The sequence below is a fragment of the Poecilia reticulata genome, chromosome 4 (genome assembly GCF_904066995.2).
Source record: "Poecilia reticulata chromosome 4, P_reticulata-male-v2, whole genome shotgun sequence".
Classification (NCBI taxonomy): domain Eukaryota; kingdom Metazoa; phylum Chordata; class Actinopteri; order Cyprinodontiformes; family Poeciliidae; genus Poecilia; species Poecilia reticulata.
This window is the reverse complement of record NC_088833.1, coordinates 30,344,084-30,363,622: the sequence shown is the minus strand read 5'-3', so window position 1 is coordinate 30,363,622 and position 19,539 is coordinate 30,344,084. Positions and strand designations below refer to the sequence as shown.

Genomic DNA, 19,539 nt, shown 5'->3' with positions numbered 1-19,539 from the left:
ATATATAATCCATGTTTCTGTCTCATATTTGTATGGCATTAAAAGGAACTTTTGTTTTTCCACTGAAAGCTCTGGTTTGCACAATAAATGCCATGTGGGTAAAATTTTATGGATGATGCTCTGATGTCCCATTCTCCTGAAAGCAGCACAGAGCTGCACCACAGAAACCGACAAACACTGAAGAGAAGAGCTATGATTAATGTAGTTACAGTTCTATCCATGTTTTAATGTTACAGAGCTCAGTCGTTTTGCAAATAGTTCAAAGTTTAAACTGGCATGTTTTACATCTTCTATCAGGTCATTTTGTGGAATATTTAACAACTAGAAAATGGCCCAAAATAAGAATATTTCTTCAACTCTGATTGGCTGCTGTTACCAATTTTAACTTGAATGTTCATTCCATTTTTCGTAGACGCCTGTGAAAATAATTTCTATTCTCATGACTTTTTTGTTCTCTGGGAAATTATTTTTGATGATAAATACAGAAACAAGCATAAAAATCAAAACATCTACAATAGTGATAGTAATAAATGATGGTCAGTGCAAAGTAGCCTGCAGATTCTTTGGTGGGGGGCGGTGAGGGACCTGGATTGGAGTTTTGGATGTATGAACCAATTAAACATCGGGGAGGATTATGTGACAAAAGGTTGAGTATTAAGTCAGGGCTCATTTGGTTCTTAGTAGAGGTGTGCCGATCGATCGGCCAACGATCATAATCGGCCGATTTCCGTGAAAAAGTGTATGATCGGTGATTGCCGATCACGGTCTCTTGTGACCGGTCTCAGGTGTGTGATCACCTGATGCAGGTGATCACACAAACCGATCACCTGCATCTCATTTTGCAGCCTGCCTGTGCAGCTGGTCTCCTCTTTCCTTCACACTGCGCAAGCGCGCAGCAACAAATCCTAAGCGATGTGGAACTATAACGCACTGAGTGACTGGGGAAGTTTGCGTGTTGTGGCAGAAAATTGAAGCACGTGGGGTGAAGCACGTCAAAATGCATCAACACGACGAATCTAATATGGCATAAAACAATGCCATACTTGAGGAGTTTGGCTACATCGAGGCTCACTGCAGTAAAAAAGACATGGATGATCAGATAGCTGGTAAAGCAGCGCACAGCTACAAACACTCACCCGGATTAGCATGACGGTCAGAAAGCTAAACAAATAACCCGCAAAATTATTTGTCTTCGAGCTGCGATGTAAGACGCTGGTTCTGCTCTCGCTGTTGAACCGCTACGCGCTACAGGTAGTAATATTTCACAGACGGAGCGCCGCTTCTGCTCCACCTGGTAGTGACTCTCACACCGAACCTCTGCTTAAAGCTGCAGCATCTAGCTTAAAAAAATAAAACATTTTCCATACGTATTAAAACTTTCGCTCTCCTAACATGAGACAGATAATCTTTGAAAAAATAATCGACCTCCTCTGCCTCCTCCCTTTTCTGCATAATTACTCCGCTCAGTCAGAAACAGCCAATCAGAACTAGCAGTAATCAGTTAGCCGCCATGCTACCAGGAAGTTTTCATTCAGTAACTCAGGATTGTTTATTGTAATGGATCCTGTATTTGCCTTTGAATGTTAAGTTTTATACTTGAATTTTTTTGCCAATGTTGAGATGTTTTATTTTGATATGTTTTCAGTCTGTTAAAGATAGTATTTGCACAATTTGCACAATGCCTGTTTTTTTCTTGGAAAAGATTATTAAAAACATATTTTTGTCTAAATTAAGGTGAGTTCATGGTTCCTTTTTTCATATAATGTAACCGGTAGTGCTTTTGATTTAAAAAATAGTAATTATATGATCAGTATCGGTGATCGGCCCTCATGGGTGAACGGAATCGGTTTCGGCAGGAAAAAACCTGATCGGCACATCTCTAGTTCTATTAAACATGGTTTTTATTCATTAAAGACAAAATAATTTACTGTTGACTTTTTAAACTTTCTGGGATTGGCTGTGTCAGTCCTCAGGCCTTGTAAGATTTAAAAATACATATTTTATTACAAAAATTAACTGTGCTTAGCATCTTTCAATTGAATTGTCTAAACTCGAGGCACTTTAGAAACAAGTCATTTCAGCTCATTGCATGCACATTCTAACTGATCAAACAGTTCAGTTCATTTAGTTCAGCTCATTCTGTTCAGTTCTTTTTTCTACCTAAGGAAACTCAGCAGACTGCATCGAGTCACTGGCCATTCTCTCCTCCTGAGCTAAAAGGGACGACAGAAAATTGCTTGACTTTACATCAATCCCTCATGCTGAACATGCATGTGGCCATAGAGGAAAGTAAAATTCCCCTTGAGCAGGAAGAAACCTCCAGCAGAACCAGAGCCTGGTTCAGTATGACTTGGGGTTTGAGAAGACAAAGCAGAGACACAAAAAGAAACAGAAGAGGTGATAGGGATACTTTCTATGTACCTTATAATTGCAATTTGTTTGCATTGATTAGTTGATTAGTTAACCAATCTGTAACTGTTCTTTTATTCAACCAAAAGGTCATGTTTGACACTGTGGATCATATATTATCATACTGTATTTGAATCATTTCAATGCTCCAACAGAGTAGATTACCAGAATTAAACACATTCTAATTACAGTATTTTCAAAATGAACATTCTGGTTAAATTATAAAGTAAGAATAACAAAAAGACCTTTCTCATGTCTCTGAGTATCAGTTGATTCAGCTGACCTTCCGTATACTCTATAGATATTGGAAAATTTTATCAGACTATTTAGTTGATAGCAAATGATATTCTGGGAATGTTCATGTTCTTCTCTGAACAGAAACTCTTGAAACCTCAAATCACAACAGCAAACAGAAAGCTGTATTTGAGCAGAAAGCAGCCAGAATCTTAATCATTAAAAGACTGGAATGGACAGTGCTGGTTAGGGAGCAGGCAGTAAAACCTGCACAGGCCTTCATTTCAAAACTTTTGATGTAGTTGTTGAGGATGTTGCGTTTTTCCAGTTACTCTCAGAATATGTTTAAATTTTCTCTAATGTTCTGCACGTTTCCAGGCAGAACCTCTTAAAATTACAGAAAAGAGTGAGCAAGTCAGGTTTTTTTGCTGCATTGATTTTTCTAATACTGAACTCTATCTTGGAGTTAAAGCCAGTCAGGTGTTACAGTGATAACTGTCAATGAACAAAAAACAAATAATCATCTTATGTCAAATTCTAACTAATGTTAATGAAAATGAACCACTGTTGCAACATGGTGTTACATCTTAGGATCATTCAAGTTAGAAAGTTTTCATATCAGTAAATAAAGGAATTAATATCAGGGTTTCCCCCAGAAAACTTGCTAAGCCTGGTGGTCGGGGCGTCGAGGCGGTCCACCGTGTTTTTGTATTAAAATATGTTAAGTTGACAGGAAATGTTAAAGTATTACTGTGCAATTATTTGTTACGGGAAAAGATCACCAGTGAAATGCTATTTAAACCCACAACTGGTCTAAAAACAACAAATTTGCACTTCTGTTTAATCCAAATTAAGTCAGCGGCTCCATCAGGCCCAAAGGGTTTCAAGGGCCCCATAAACACTAATATTTTAAAACAGACCACAGATCCATAAATGTAACACTTGTTTATTGAGATTATCAATGCTGTTCAATGTTATTCAGTTCTTTAAGCATACATAAATTAAATGATTTTAAATTGTTTAACATTTAAATACAAGATTTTAAGGAGCTGGCAAGTTTACTTTGTACAACTTCAAATAAGAATATTCATAGTTAGATTGTTTTGTTACCATAGCAACAATCTGATGATGTGAGTTTAATCTTTGAATTTACAAATACAAATTAGTAAACTGCGATTATAACTTATTGCTTTTTAGGCTGACCAATTAAACTATTCCCTTCTCCTATATTTCACTAAATCTAACAGAAGCTGTTAGAAGTGCTGATATTTTTAGCAACAAAAGGGGCCCCTAAATCAAATTCTACTCAAGGCCTCATACAGCCTTGGACCGGCCCTGTAATCTGCTGCACTACGCAGAGATGCGCAACAAACGGAGATTTAATTCAACGCTGCTAATGTGGCTTTAGTACCTGTTCCATTTCGTGTCTGTTGAGTTTTTAAGAAGCGTCACAGAAACGGCTTTGATTGGTCAAGTTTATGGGACGAGTTTCTCAGATCTCCGTGTGGCCGCGCACATTAACTCTAAGTAGACAACGCATTTGATATGGTTTGATGCATCGTGTAACCGGAAAAATAATAATAAAATAATATAAAATCAGCATGATGCATTACAGACCTGAGGGCGCGAAAGCTCCTCACCGGGCTGAACCTGCATGATGAGGTTGGCGCTGCTCCTTATCCACAAACGCTCTGGCCAACCGGGACCATAAACTTTACAGGGAATACAGACACAGAGCCACCAGCTGGGCAGCGTGTTGAGATGTAAACGCCGCATATAATTGTTCGTTCACAAAGATAAATCATTCTGATCACACCACAACACGCACCTCTGAATTCGCTACAAGTTATTCCTGCAGTTCACATGGAGCAACGAGAGCTAACGAGGCGCGTTTTAAACTCTTACCTAGAGTTCTCCAAAGGATCATAATTCCTCACAGTAGGTTTATGCAAATATCCATACAGGTCAGCCTGTGTCCAGTTTGAGTAAAAGGAGGCGCGCGCGATCCCGCTGAGGTAAAGCAGCGGCAGCGCGCGAAGCAGAGCGCAGAGGCGCCAGCTGTGTAGTTGCGTGAAGCTGACACCCCACCCACGTCAAAAAATCCAGCAAATAGTCTGAATGGTTAGTGCTCCGTTTGTGCAGGTTTGTGCCGTTAAAATTTTCGTTTGTGCAGTTTTGGTTTCTGAGATATTAAACATTATTTTTTAGGTCATCTAGAGTTCACCATCCCCCCATATCGCTCCAAAACAAACCAAAATGGGCTAGTTCGTTAGTGCTCCGTTTGTGCAGGTTTGTGCCGTTAAAATTTTCCTTTGTGTAGCTTTTGTCTTTGATTTATTAAAAGTTATAATTTTGGCCGATGACGTCACCATCCCCCCATATGCTCCAAAACAAACCAAAGTGGGCTAGTTCGTTAGTGCTCCGTTTGTGCAGGTTTGTGCCGTTAAAATTTTCCTACAGTGTGGGTGGAGCCAATCCCAGTTGTGTGAGAACTATGTCAAAGTTCGCAAAACATGTGGAGCTTTTCAAAATCCTTGAAGCCCATACACATTTAATGTAAGAAATTGGATGAAATGAAAGTCGTTGCATTGAAAATATATTTACTAAATATTAAGTACATTACTTGGATGAACTTTGAAATAATGACACATTTCCGTTTTACTCTGCAAAAACTTTGCTCAAGCAACTAGCAAATTGGCCGTTATAGGCTCATGTAATTTTTTTACACGTTTGCTGCATAATCAGCAGACAGTACATCAACAATGTGAATATAATTCTTCAGACCACCTCCGAAATCAAAGCACAGTTGAACAGGTTATACACATTACGTTAGGGTCAGGCTGCATGTCCTTTATTAGCAGGATTCAATTATTGTGGAGAGAACGCTACGTTCGTGAAAAAACATTGCTATCTTAAAACATTTCTTGAAATGAGACACATTTTTTCTTGTTCTAAGTCTTTATTGAAGTTCAAAACAAAATGTACACATTGTACAACAGCTGAGAATCTGAAGAATTACAAGAAGTAGCCCATACTTAGGTTTGATTTGGAACATGATAGGGTGACGGTGACGTCATCGGCCAAAATTATAACTTTTAATATCTCAGAAACCAAAACTGCACAAAGGAAAATTTTAACGGCAAAACAAAATGTACACATTGTACAACAGCTGAGAATCTGAAGAATTACAAGAAGTAGCCCACACTTAGGTTTGATTTGGAACATGATAGGGTGACGGTGACGTCATCGGCCAAAATTATAACTTTTAATATCTCAGAAACCAAAACTGCACAAAGGAAAATTTTAACGGCACAAACCTGCACAAACGGAGCACTAACGAACTAGCCCACTTTGGTTTGTTTTGGAGCATATGGGGGGATGGTGAACTCTAGATGACCTAAAAAATAATGTTTAATATCTCAGAAACCAAAACTGCACAAACGAAAATTTTAACGGCACAAACCTGCACAAACGGAGCACTAACCATTCAGACTATTTGCTGGATTTTTTGACGTGGGTGGGGTGTCAGCTTCACACAGCTCTGCTGTGTGATTGGTCCCACGCGTTGTCGGTTTAAATTCATAAACTATAAACCTATCTTTTAGGAATAAATCTGCTCTGCTAGTGAAATGCTAAGAGCAAAAGAAACGCTTGCAGCCCGGCTTTAAAAAAAAAAATATATATTTTTTTGTTTATTTATTTATTTATTTATTTATTCCCCCCCCCCCGAAACGTAAATAAGCAACACTTAGCCTGGCGGCGGAGCTAGTAAAGCATGGCAGGCCGCCAGGCTTATAATACACTGGGGGAAACCCTGAATATGAAAAAAAAATTGAGCATAAAAAAATTAGCTGATTAAAATGCTTGAAATGTTTATACGTAACTAAATGGATGCTATAAAATTGCAATCATGATTTCTTAGATGAAATGCATTTCATCAAAAGAGGAGCACAACAAATCTGTGCTAGTTTAAAGGAGGTGAATGATAAAGATAAAGTTGTACTGGATATTTTTTTGTCAGATATAATATTTTAGCAACTGTAACAACTAACCTGTCAGTTAGTTATAATTTGCCCCACCTCTTAAATCTGCCTCTGTGATGGAAAACATCAGTTTTAATTGGGCTAGAAATCAAAACAGCTTGTAAGTTAACAAGTGATTCTTCTTTGGCAGTTCTTCTCAGACTGTAGAAGTATTTGTCTGCTCTGTTCATATCAGTTAGCTTTCTTCCAAGAAAACAGAGCCTTAAATGGGTCACAGTGGTGGGAGTACATCCTGTAACCAAAGGGTTGCTGGCTCAAATCCCAGCTTTCTCTGTCTCAGTCATTGTGTAAATGTGAAACTTGACCTGTTTTGCTGCTGATTATTTTAATTTTTCAAAAGATATTTTAAAGAAAAAAATTGTTTTTTGGATTTTTTTATTATCTAATCCACTTTCCTATTAACAAAAATGTGTGAAAAAAACCAAAACATTTTCTCCGCATCTCAGACATCTGTGTGAGTCTGTGGGGGTGGGCACCACAGGGCACATGTACGTTGTAAGCCTAAATCTTATTGGTCAGTTTACTTATCTGGCGGCTTGCATGAGCAGAGTTTGAAACCCTTCCAAGAGTTGTTGAGTGCATCCCGCCTGAACTTTTTGTTGTGTGCGATTCTGGCCTGGTTGCCATTTTCCAGCAGCGTTTATGTGGTTTTGCAAACTGAAGAGCTGATGGGTTACCCGGTTAGCCGACTGTTACATCTGCCGCTCTTCCTGAGCATTGCGCTGAAACTGCGGAAGGGTTAAACAGTTACATTTGGCATCTGATTATCATTTGATTTGATAAAGTACTTATCCAATACACACCATTTACCATAAAGAAAATTAAGGACCTTGTTTTTTGGGGGGGCTGTAACTGTCTTCAAAAAAGAGGGGGTCTCTGGGGCAAAAGGGATCAATAACAAAATCAAAAGATTCACTAATGTGTTGCTATGTCTGTAATGTGCACCAGTTTTTTTTAACTAAAAAAGGAAAATCAATGTCATCAGCCTCATTTTTGTTCGTTCCTCTGGTTGCAGAGGACTATTCAGAAGTTATTTTACCATGCTCTATTATTAATCATGACCTTTTCTTAAATGTCATTAGATTGCTTTTCTTATCCTTCCTTCATGGACTTCCTTAATGAACCTCTCCCTGCTGTGTCCTGTGCTCTTCTCCTGGCAGGAGGTGAAGTACTTCCAGTTTCCTGGTGAACTCCTCATGAGGATGCTGAAGATGCTCATTTTGCCGCTCGTCGTGTCCAGGTACCTGCACTCACAGCACCGCCAAACCTGTCCACAACTCTGCAGTGGCCAGAATCAATACGTCTGGGCTGCAACTTTTTCACATTGTGTCAAAAACCCCTTAGGCATTTTCTATGGATTTTATGTGGTAAACCATAACAATTTAACATACAATAACTCAAGTTGGATGGAAAGAGTCTGCAAATTGTTGTTTTCAAGTCTGGCCATATAAATCAATTTGGATAATGGTCTGATTGTGCAGAAAGGTAAAGTAAGGAAATCATCCCCGCAGCATAATGCTACCACCACCAAGCTTCACTATGGTTTCATCGTGGTTCAGATTTTGAGCTTATGTCCCATGTGACATTCTGTGTGAAGGCTAAAAAGTTCAGTTTTGTTCTAATCTGACCTGAGCACCTGTTCCTCTACAACAAACTGCAATAAGAATTTCATCTGACTTTTGTCTGTTTCCTTCCATTTGACATCAAGAATTAAGTAGTAGACCACACTGTAAAACATTTGAGCCGCATTTGTGTCTACTATCTTCTACTCTTTAAGTCAAATAAATTCAGCAAGTTTCAGATTTTGAACCTAAGTGTGTGAGTTTGTGAACTTACAGCAGTAAGTTGTGTTAACTTTTTATTAATTTTGTCAAACCTACAACAGTTGAATAAACCAGAGTTTTTAGGTTAGCTCAAAACAACTGAGAGAAGAAAAAGACAGCAGTGGAACCTATTTCCCAGAATGCTTAGCGGCATGTTTTTGTATCCTGAGATTGATCTGACTCTTGTGTGTTATGAAGGAAAATGTTCATTTTAATGCAACACTTGAGGATAAATGTCTTATTCACACTAAATAATTCATAGCAGAATTCATTGTGGTGTTTAATAAAATTCATTATCAGATCACAAAATTTCTTCATGCAATTTGAAACAAGAACTTTATAAAGTAAACTAAGTAGTTATTTTACTGTATTTTATTATGAGTAAAAATAATAGAGAAATGTGTTCTTTAACCAGGTGAGGACAGTTTTTTTTTCTTGCGTATTGTGAAATAATTATTTGGATTAAATTGCAGCATTAAGATTAGTGAGCTTAAAAAACAATGCTTAGATAATTTGTCTTGTTGTTAGATCAGCTTTATGAACAGTTTTCTTGTTGACTTAAATTGCATTTTCAAGGCAGCAGATGAACTTTCAATTTCAAGTTAAACCACCTTCAAATGTTTTACAGTGCACTATTAGTTATTGTTGATAGATCTCCTGTCCTGAGCTTTGTCTCTGTGTAGCTCCTTCAGTTTTACCTTGTGGTCGCTTCTTTAAGTAATCCTCCTCTTGCCTGGCATGTTAACTAGATGGCCATGGAGTCCAATAACGAGACCAGCTGCGTTAAAGCAGTTTTGTTTTTGTTTTTTTTATCTAAGGCGTCTCCAGTTATTCCTGGTTACAGATGCAGTTGTCTGTTTCTTTTTGATTTATTTAGCAGAATGTTTTATTATAATATGAAATGCTCCTGTTTAGTTGCATAACTTAATAATAATTTAATGTAGCTGCAATATTGTACATGTGGAAGCAAAGAAACTCTTAAATGTGTTCAAATACTTATTAATATATTGAAAAGATGGCATTGGGAATTCAACCCTGGAATGAATTGTTTGCATGAACTCCACTTTACAACAACAAGGCATGTAGGTCTTCATGTATTGCTTATGAATGTACATTTTCTGTTCACAAATAACATAATGCTTTATTATTTACAGAAGAATGTTACAAATGCATGTTATAAAAGTAGCAGCCTGTTGACTGAATACATAAGTTGCTGTTGTTCTGTGGTCTGATCCCAGTACAGGGACTAAAGGATTAAAGGAATAGACAGAGCAGCATTAATAATCAAGTTCCACTGAATCATGACAGGAAAAATAATGTAAACCAAGAACAACACTGGAACACACCTCTTTTGTTTCTTAGTGAAACACAACAATCGTCCTTCTTCTTTATATGATAATCGAAGCTGGAGTCGGAGCTCACAGTTTATAATTCCTTTCTGTTGATAGAAATGTGATTCATGCCTCAGTGCAAAAATACTTAATTACAACCTTGACTCTAAGGAAATCTAACTTTTTCATTCAGTAATAAAAGCTGGCGATGTGTGCCGTTATTATCATTACTATCACCAACGACGCTTCAAATGTTTCCCATTCAAGTTTTTTCAAAGCAACAACAGTAGGTCTGCATTTTACAGCGCCTAACAGTCAGATACTGATTCAGATGTTCATAAAGAGGATCGCTAAACAGAATCCAAGAAAAAGATCCACTGGAAATTCTACAAATTCTAATCACTTTAGTTCAGTCTTGAAAGAAACGTTGAAGTCTCACTCTGAGTCATTTGTTTAAGCAGCTCAGGTTGTGTACCCACACAGCAGGAATGTTGGAGCTAGGGGTGTAGTGATACAATTATTTCATGATACGATATACGATATTCTTGTCACGATACAATATGTATCACAATATTTGTTGAGCGATACGATTCAGTGCATTTTTACGATTTTCTGAAAGATTTTTGATTAGAGTGATTTTAGTGACTTTTTGTGTTCCATAGACTTGAATTTACTTAACTGAAAACTGATTAAAAGCACCAACTACACAATACCTGACTCTGATTGGACAGTCTAACAGTCTGCAGCTGGACAAAATGAATCAAAGATGCAGTGAGAGAATTAGTTTCTATCATTTAATACATGTGGATTTGACATAAAACTCAAAAGTTTAAATGGTAATCCAGAAGCAGAGTGGGGAGATTATCAGCCTCTGTAGACTCTCAATATGCAAATGATTGGACTTATGTTTTTTCTTTTGGACACTGTGGCTGCATTTTGGAGTAAAAATGCAGCCACAAATGCAGTCTTTTGGACTATGGGGAAAAAGGCTTTTCTACCTTGGCTCCCGGCTGTAAGCTGTTTACTACTAACTGCTAAAGTAGTGGCTCCGCCTCACCCCGTAGTGATCGACTCCCTGCAGCTATGCAGCGCCGCTATTCCCCTGCTTGGATCTCTGAGTAGCTGCCTCTCAGACTGCCAGGATCTCATAGTTCTCTCAGTCTCTGATACTCTTTGTCTGTTGCTGATAAGAATGATCGATCAGCCATTGTTATCATGGAAATCCTCACTGCGCCGCGGATTCCGGCTGGGGGGGTTTCCTCTTCGTCTTCCTGCTGAAAACACAGCGCAGCAGCACCCGCTTCGGATGTTACAGCCCATGTTCATTCTTCAGGTAATCCTTTATATACAGAACAGAAACCGCTAAGCTATAAACTAATTACGAAGTGAATGCTACCAGTCGAAATTTGCATTAATTTCGCGATCTCACTGCTATTGCAGCTGCTCCGTCGCGCCGCTACTCCGTTCCGCTTCTCTTTCACTTACTTGCGCAACTTTACTTTGTTTCTCAGCAACAAAATACAGCCCCTCGTTATTAATTTTAACATTTCCAAAAACACAGGAATCTAATGTTTCGTTTTGTACGTTTGGAAGCTCATTCCCTCTCACATAATCGGAAAAGCCGGGAAATGGCGGCGCTTTTGACATTTCTCTGACATTCGGAAAAATATGGTTTACTAATTTTAGCATAACTCCGGTTATACTTGGCCTATTAACACAATTTAAAAACTGGTGTGTAGTTTATAATGTGCACTTTAAGCTCACGTTGAAAGTGAGACTGAAGGAGGCGGAGTCTTGCTGCTATGCCGTAACAAACTAGACGTTAAAAAGAGCTATAAGGCTATGGACCTCTATGGTTTAACGGATCGATACTCTCGGATGAAAAATCGATACTTTCCGAGGGCAGAAAATATCGATATATATCGCCGAAACGATTTGTTTATACAGCCCTAATGTGCACCTGGTTGCACCAGACATAAAAAGTTAAAGAATCCATAACTCTTCTCTAAAATCACTGACTATAATCAAGTTGGCGGGGCTTGTCTCTCCAACCAGTGAATAAGACACAAACGTCTGGTCTGATTGGCTTATAGATGATGAGGGCTGGTTGAATTCTGAATATATCTTATGACAGTAAGCCATGATTTTAATGGCTTATTGTGTGAAGGCACTTATTCATGTGTGATTTTAATTTCATTCCTTATTCGTCTTGAGGAAGAGCCACAATTGCAAAACCGTGTTTTTTTTAACATCAGCAGAATATAGAAAAAGATTTGAGGATATTTTGTAATGGAAACAGCTGCTGTGACTGGAGCCAGATCTGAAAGAGAAATTCGGCAGAGATTTGAGAAAAAAAAAAAAAAGGTGGCGGAGGCTTTACCTGCTCTAGGTTATCCAATCAAAGTTGTAAAGCTAACAGGATAAGGTCGTGTGTCATGCAATGTTTCCAGTTGGATTGTTTGAATTGGAGGCAGAACTATGAGCAACTTCCTTGAGTGATATCATGGAAAAGTCTAGAGAAATCAGACAAGATACAGTGGGGAGAACAAGTATTTGATACACTGTTGATTTTTCAGGTTTTCCCACTTGCAAAGCTTGTAGATGACTGTAATTTTTATCATAGGTACTCTTCAACTGTGAATGATGGAATCTAAAACAAAAATCTAGAAAAATACAATGTATGATTTTTAAAAAATTAATTTCCATTTTATTGTGTGAAATAAGTATTTGATCATCTATCAACCAGCAAGAATTTTGGCTCTCACAGACATGTTAGTTCTTCTTTAAGAAGCCCTCCTTGGCTCCACTCATTACCTGTATTAACTGCACCTGTTTGAACTCGTTACCTGTATAAAAGACACCTGTCCACACAATCAATCAATCAGACTCCAGCATCTCCACAATGCCCAAGACCAGAGAGCCGTGTAAGGACATCAGGGATAAAATTGTAGACCTGCACAAGGCTGGGATGGGCTACAGGACAATAGGCAAGCAGCTTGGTGAGAAGGCAACAATTGGTGCAATTATTAGAAAATGGAAGAAATACAAAATAGCGGAAAATCTCCCTCGGTCTGGGGCGCCATGCAAGATCTCACCTCGTGGAGCATCATTGATCTTGAGGAAGGTGAGGAATGAGCCCAGTACTACACAGCAGGACCTGGTCAATGACCAGAATAGAGCTGGGACCACAGTCTCAAAGAAAACAATCAGTAACTCTCTACGCCGTCAAGGATTAAAATCCTGCAGTGCACGCAAGGTGCCCTTCCTCAAGCCAACGCTTGTCAAAGCCCGTCTGATGTTTGCAAATGACCATCTGAATGATCCAGAGGAGGAATGGGAGAAGGTCATGTGGTTTGATGAGACAAAAATATAACTTTTTGGTTTAAACTCCACTCGTCATGTTTGGAGGAAGAAGAATGATGAGTACAACCCCAAGAACACCATCCCAACCGTGAAGCATGGCGGTGGAAACATCATTCTTTGGGGATGCTTTTCTGCAAAGGGGACAGGACGACTGCACCATATTGTGGGAAGGATGGATGGGGCCATGTATCGTGAGATTTTGGCCAACAACCTCCTTCCCTCAGTAAGAGCACTGAAGATGGGTCATGGCTGGGTCTTCCAGCATGATAACGACCCCAAACACACAGCCAGGGCAACTAAAGAGTGGCTCCGTAGGAAAGATCTTAAGGTCCTGGAGTGGCCTAGCCAGTCTCCAGACCTGAATCCAATAGTAAAGTCCATGTGGCCCAGCGACGGCCCCGAAACCTGAAGGCTCTGGAGGAGATCTGTATGGAGGAGTGGGCCAAAATCCCTGCTGCAGTGTGTGCAAACCTGGTCAAGAACTACAGGGAACGTCTGATCTCTGTAATTGCAACCAAAGGTTTCTGTACCAAATATTAAGTTTCTTTTTTCTGGTGTATCAAATACTTATTTCACACAATAAAATGGAAATTAATTATTTAAAAATCATACATTGTATTTTTCTGGATTTTTGTTTTAGATTCCATCACTCACAGTTGAAGAGTACCTATGATAAAAATTACAGTCATCTACAAGCTTTGCAAGTGGGAAAACCTGAAAAATCAACAGTGTATCAAATACTTGTTCTCCCGACTGTATTTGGTAAAGAATTATGGACCTTCACATAATTAATAAATGTGTGGTTCAGCCTTCAATACCACTGAAGGTTCCACATACAGATGTTCAAACTGAAGCATAAAAAGCATAAACACTATTGGATGATCTGGTCCTCATAGTGTTAAGGATGAAAATGTGTTCTGAGTCACAGAGTGTGAAAATGTGAAATGTGTGAATCATCACCAAAACAAAAGCAATAGAACTTGTGAAGTTCTATTGCACAATGACGCTGATAGAAAACTTTACTTTTCCTAATCAGAGAACTAAACAACCTTAGCTGACCTCTTGTCCTCGCAAATCAGCCGATGTCCTCAGGGTTTCCTACTTCATGTTCAAGTCCAACACTGAACCCCGTTGACCAACATAAAAAAAACCTCATTCCAGCTCCGTCTGTCAGAATCATGACAGGAGAAATCTGAGAGATGGCCACCTCTCTCTGGTGCTGCGTTACATGACGATGTTTTGTCCGAAACATAAAGAACCTGATGCGGAAATCAGAAGACGACTTGCAAACACTTGCAACTCTGCAGATATTTTTAATCAGCCAGAAGTCATTTGTTCCCTATCACAAAAAGAAACAATCATTACAAAAACTTATCAGCATATGATTTTGATTTTTAATGACTTCTTAGTCAACAAGGACAGAATGACCTTACACATTCATCTTGAGGAAGGACTGACTTAATTGAAAATGTCACTTGTATTTTACAAAAATGATCCTGGGATAAGCAGCTGAAAAAGCCTTTACTGCCTGAATCAATCATTTAGAAGATGATTAAGTTCAGCTGTGGAGCAGTTTTTTTTTTATTTTTCAAAATTTTGTGGCTGTAGTTGCTTTTACAGGACAAAGGAAAAGGGTGAAGAGACAAGACGTTCAGCAGACATCAGGAATCAAACCTGAGACGGAGGTCTGATGCAGGGAGCCCACTCTCCACCTCCACACCACCTTCCAAACTCAGTTTGATTTAGTGAAATGTTATAATTTGTCACTGAAAATTATTGACCACGACAAAGTAGTTAATTATAAGCAGTGCCGCTTTCAGTATTAATTTATTTTGACATTTAAAATGCAACTTACATTTGCTCCATTTATGACAAAAAACAAAATCTTTATTAACAAGTCTACAGCAGGTTTCATAAAACACTCCAACACAAAGAACTTTGCACAACTGAAATCCACAAGTAAACAATTCATTTTTAAAATGTATTAGATAAATATAAATACAGCAGTAACATACTGTGACGTACACTGTGTTTGTGTGGGGAAAATAAAAAGACCAAATTGAGGATGAATTTCTGAAAACTAAATAAAAAAATACAAAATTCATAGAGGACTTAAAAGATAAAATGGTTCTGTTATTCAAAATGAAATGAATGATAAACTCTATTTATCAGTGAATACCTAAAGCCCTGTAAACCTTCAGAGTTTACAAAAGCTCAATTTGCTTGAAATCAGCAAGAAAAAATATGTATTTGAACAACAGCAAACAACATTTGATTACAGATTCTGTGTAACATGAACAAATAAAAAAAATCCAACTCTTCTTTCTTGCAGCTTGATGTCTGGACTGGCGGCTCTCGATGCCAAGTGCTCCAGCCGGCTCGGCCTGATCACCGTGTCGTATTATCTCTGGACCACGTTTGTGGCCGTGATCGTGGGGATCATGATGGTGTCCATCATCCACCCGGGCGGAGCGGCCCAGAAGGAGGACTCTGAGGACAGCGGGAAGCACATCATGAGTTCTGCCGACGCTCTGCTAGATCTAATCCGGTAAGACGCCAACAGTCTGAGCTCCAGAATGAGAGCAGAGACGCAGACCTGACAGCATCAGAACTGAAGAGGCGCTTTTTGCTCCGTTATTCCGACGGGGTGACGGGCCCTGATGGTGGTGTGTGATTGATTCACATCAGCAGGAGGAACACAAAGCAGGGAACAAGTAATGCTTGTCAGAGCAGAGGCAAATCAGTGTTCTCAAAGCAAAAATCATTAAGTACAAGCAGCATGCAGGCTGCTGCGGTGAGCTTCAGATTGATACTGACGGGAAAACTGCCTTCACTTCTTATCCGGAGGACGAAACCTACAGAATGAGTGTTTAAGGGGATGAAACGTGGGCACTGACTGAACGGGTCTGAGCACACATTTCTAGAGAGCTGGTGGATTCAGTCCTAAGGCAGCTACTGCAGATATGATGTCTACGGTTATTTATTGGGACAACTGTGGCTCAGTGGAAGAATTCAGAAAGTTGTCAGTTTGATTCATTTTTCCTTCACTGGCACCTATACAGATAACCTCTGAGCAAGGCACTTATCCACCAGTTACCTACCAATCTACACACAGCCACCTGAACAACGAACCAGGAAGAAGAACTGCTCTGCTCTCCTATCATTTGAACCAAAGAAATCTGAGAATTCAGTACATTGTGATAAATTTACAAAGTCTGAAAAACTGCTAGATTTTAATTCTTCCATAGCAGCACAGTAGAATAGAATAGAATAGAATAGAATAGAATAGAATAGAATAGAATAGAATAGAATAGAATAGAATAGAATAGACTTTATTGATCTCCAGGGGGAAATTGCTTATTTGTTGACAAACCACTCCATCTAAGGTATTAAATATCAATCATACAAATATAATAAGAGATATATGCTAAGAGTGATGAGGTGCATGCACATGCAAATATGTGATCTATAGATAGTCAATAAATGAGTGCAGAGAAAATTAAAATGAAGTTACTCAGACTTGTGCACTGTAAACCCCACTGACTACAGACAGAAATGATTGTGTGTCATTGCACTATATCCTTACAGTAATAATATTTTGATTTTATTTTTTTTGTTTGTTTGTTTTTCTAATATATATATTTAAGAAAAGCGACAAGTTAATGATGATTTGGGTAAAATCCCAGCTTGGACTCTTTCTGCATTGGCTTTGCGAGTCTTTTCTCTTTTCTGTGGATGTTCTGGTTCTATCAGATGTGCTTTTGTCCAACTCACTGCATAAAAGTAACTGCACAGCAAATCCAGGAGGCCCAGATTAACACTGTCAGATTTGATTTCAACACTTTTAAAGTGTCTATATGGGTCCACACCAGAAAGTGTTAATTTAACTCTTTTTGGAGTTAGTACCTTAACTCTTATAAAGTGTCAAATATCAAATCTGCTGGAGCTAATAATTTAACACTTACCAACACTAATTCAGTGTTAGATCTTAATATTAACTCTCACAGAGTACTTCTTTAACTTCTTAAGAGTTATTTGTAATTACTATTAAATAGGTACTTTATTGTTTTAAACTTTTAAAAATTCTTTAGAAAATAAATATTTAAGGGCTGCACAGTGGTGCAGCTGTTGCCTTGCAGCAAGAAGGTTCTGGGTTCGATTCCCGGCCCCAGTCTTTCTGCATGGAGTTTGCATGGTCTCCCTGTGCGTGCGTGGGTTTTCTCCGGGTACTCCGGTTTCCTCCCACAGTCCAAAAACATGACTGTCAGGTTAATTGGTCTCTCCAAATTGCCCCTAGGTCTGTGTGTGTGTGTGCATGGTTGTTTATCCTCTGCTGCCCTGCGACAGACTGGCGACCTGTCCAGGGTGACCCTGCCTCTCGTCGGAACTTTAGCTGGAGAGGCAGCAGCAACCCTCCCGACCCCACAAGGGACAAGGGTGTAAAGAAAATGGATGGATGGAAATAAATATTTAATAAAGAGGCAATGATTTTCTCAAATGCATTTATTTCAAAATGTGCATGTTTCACATGTCCCTTTCATTCACATATTGCTTATTAAAAGGTCTGACATATCAGCTGTGCAATACAAACTGCACAATATTAATACATTTCATGTATTAATATATAATACAGTTCATGTAATATAGAGTACATATTCTTTTAACAGGTAGATTGGCAGATATGTACATTACATAACAGACCAACCTGATATTCAGATCCATCATTTCTTATCCAGTTTATGTTTCTGTTGATAACAGACAGTTCCTCTCTGACTCCACCAAAGAGATGTCCACTCACTAACAGATTGTCTTCGGTTTGTTGTTCTGTTCGTGACGTTTGGCCGGAGACACCAACATGCTCCTCTACTGCATCGGATAGTCTTCAGTCTCTGAGTAGGACAGCCAGTGTCGGTCTCTGGATCATAACAAACAAAAAACATAACAATGAGAAATGGAACGAAGGAATACATTTTTACTACAACTCTAACAACAAGCCTCTATTACAGAAATGTAGAATTTCAGGGATATCAACACTTACATAATCATTTTTGGAGCTTGAATCTTCAAAGAATCCATGGAGGGATCGGGAGGGGGAGGTTAGGCTGACGACTGGTGATTCATCCTCAACCAAACTGGTTCTAATATATATAAAAAAGGCAATAAAAGGATTAAAACATGCTGCAAAATGTATAAGAAGACACAACAGTGGGAATAATGCTCTCAACGTGAAAAAGCCTTTTACTTTTTTCAAAGGATCGATCAGAAAGGTTGATAAATCTGACCAATATGCATGTAAACGTTCAACATCATGAAAAAACACACTCCAGATTATTATGGATTTGTTCAAATTAGCCAATAATTTGATTAAATGTTCACCGGCTTAATTTTTTCCAACGCTTATACTCCGCTAACATTCGGCATGCTAAGCTAAAAATGCTAACACCGAGCCATGTGGCCAACGTGACGTCTATCATACAGGTTGAGCTCAACTCAAAATAATAGTTATAAACCATCTCAGAAAAAAATGACTTATCAAGCGCAGTAAACACCTCAGACAGGTGGAAAGTAAATAGTCCTGAAATGACTTGGCTGCTGCCGCTTCTCTTCGGTGGGAATCTGTGATTCTGGGGCGGAGTCAGTGAATCAACTCCTTCAGTGTTAGAGCCGCTGGTGGAGTTCAGAGTTAAGAAGTCAAGAGTTATTGATTCCATTTTAACAGCTCTAGATTAGGAAACACTTTGTTTTAACACTGGATTTTAACTACTAATATACACCCCAGAGTTACATAAACAGAAAGTGACTCTATAAGTGTAAAATTAACTCTGCTTTTGCACAAAGTCTACTAACACCAAAACATTTAACACTTTTGAATTTGCTGTGTTTAATTTAGTGCAGCTCATAAGAAGCATTTCTTCTTTTTTGCCTCTGATGTACAAGTCTGTAGAAGTGTAGTGGCTAACCCAGATCCAAATGTGTTCTTAAACCATCTGTTTCATGGAGAAATCCTAAAATGCACAATAACTGTGGAAGGTGAAATCTATCAGGTCAGATGATCTCCAAACAGGCTATGTCCAATCTCAGGAAACTTCCACAGGGTTAAAAAACAAAAGTCTGGATGTTTATTCACTAATTAATGAATCGGCCTCACTGAGGCTCTGAGCTTTTAATGCATATTTCTCAGGTTTTGGTGGCAAATTTGACTCAACACAACATGGAAGTTTGAAACTAATAATGTTCAAGGTGCATCCGCTGAATGAGCCTCCAATCACAGACCAGTTAGCATTAGCTGCTGTTTAGTCACTGTTTCTCTGGCATGTTCAACACCTCGTCTTCTAC

The 19,539-nt window shown here is 38.7% G+C and overlaps 1 protein-coding gene across 1 annotated transcript in view; it reads left to right on the top strand.

Moving 5' to 3' along the window:
• Positions 1 to 19,539, top strand: part of slc1a7b (solute carrier family 1 member 7b) — a 61,122-nt gene that overhangs the window by 25,554 nt on the left and 16,029 nt on the right. Inside the window, exons 2-3 of the mRNA XM_008407803.2 lie at positions 7,847 to 7,926; positions 15,536 to 15,751. Coding sequence (XP_008406025.1) covers positions 7,847 to 7,926; positions 15,536 to 15,751 — 296 coding nt within the window. The remainder of the gene's footprint in view (positions 1 to 7,846; positions 7,927 to 15,535; positions 15,752 to 19,539) is intronic.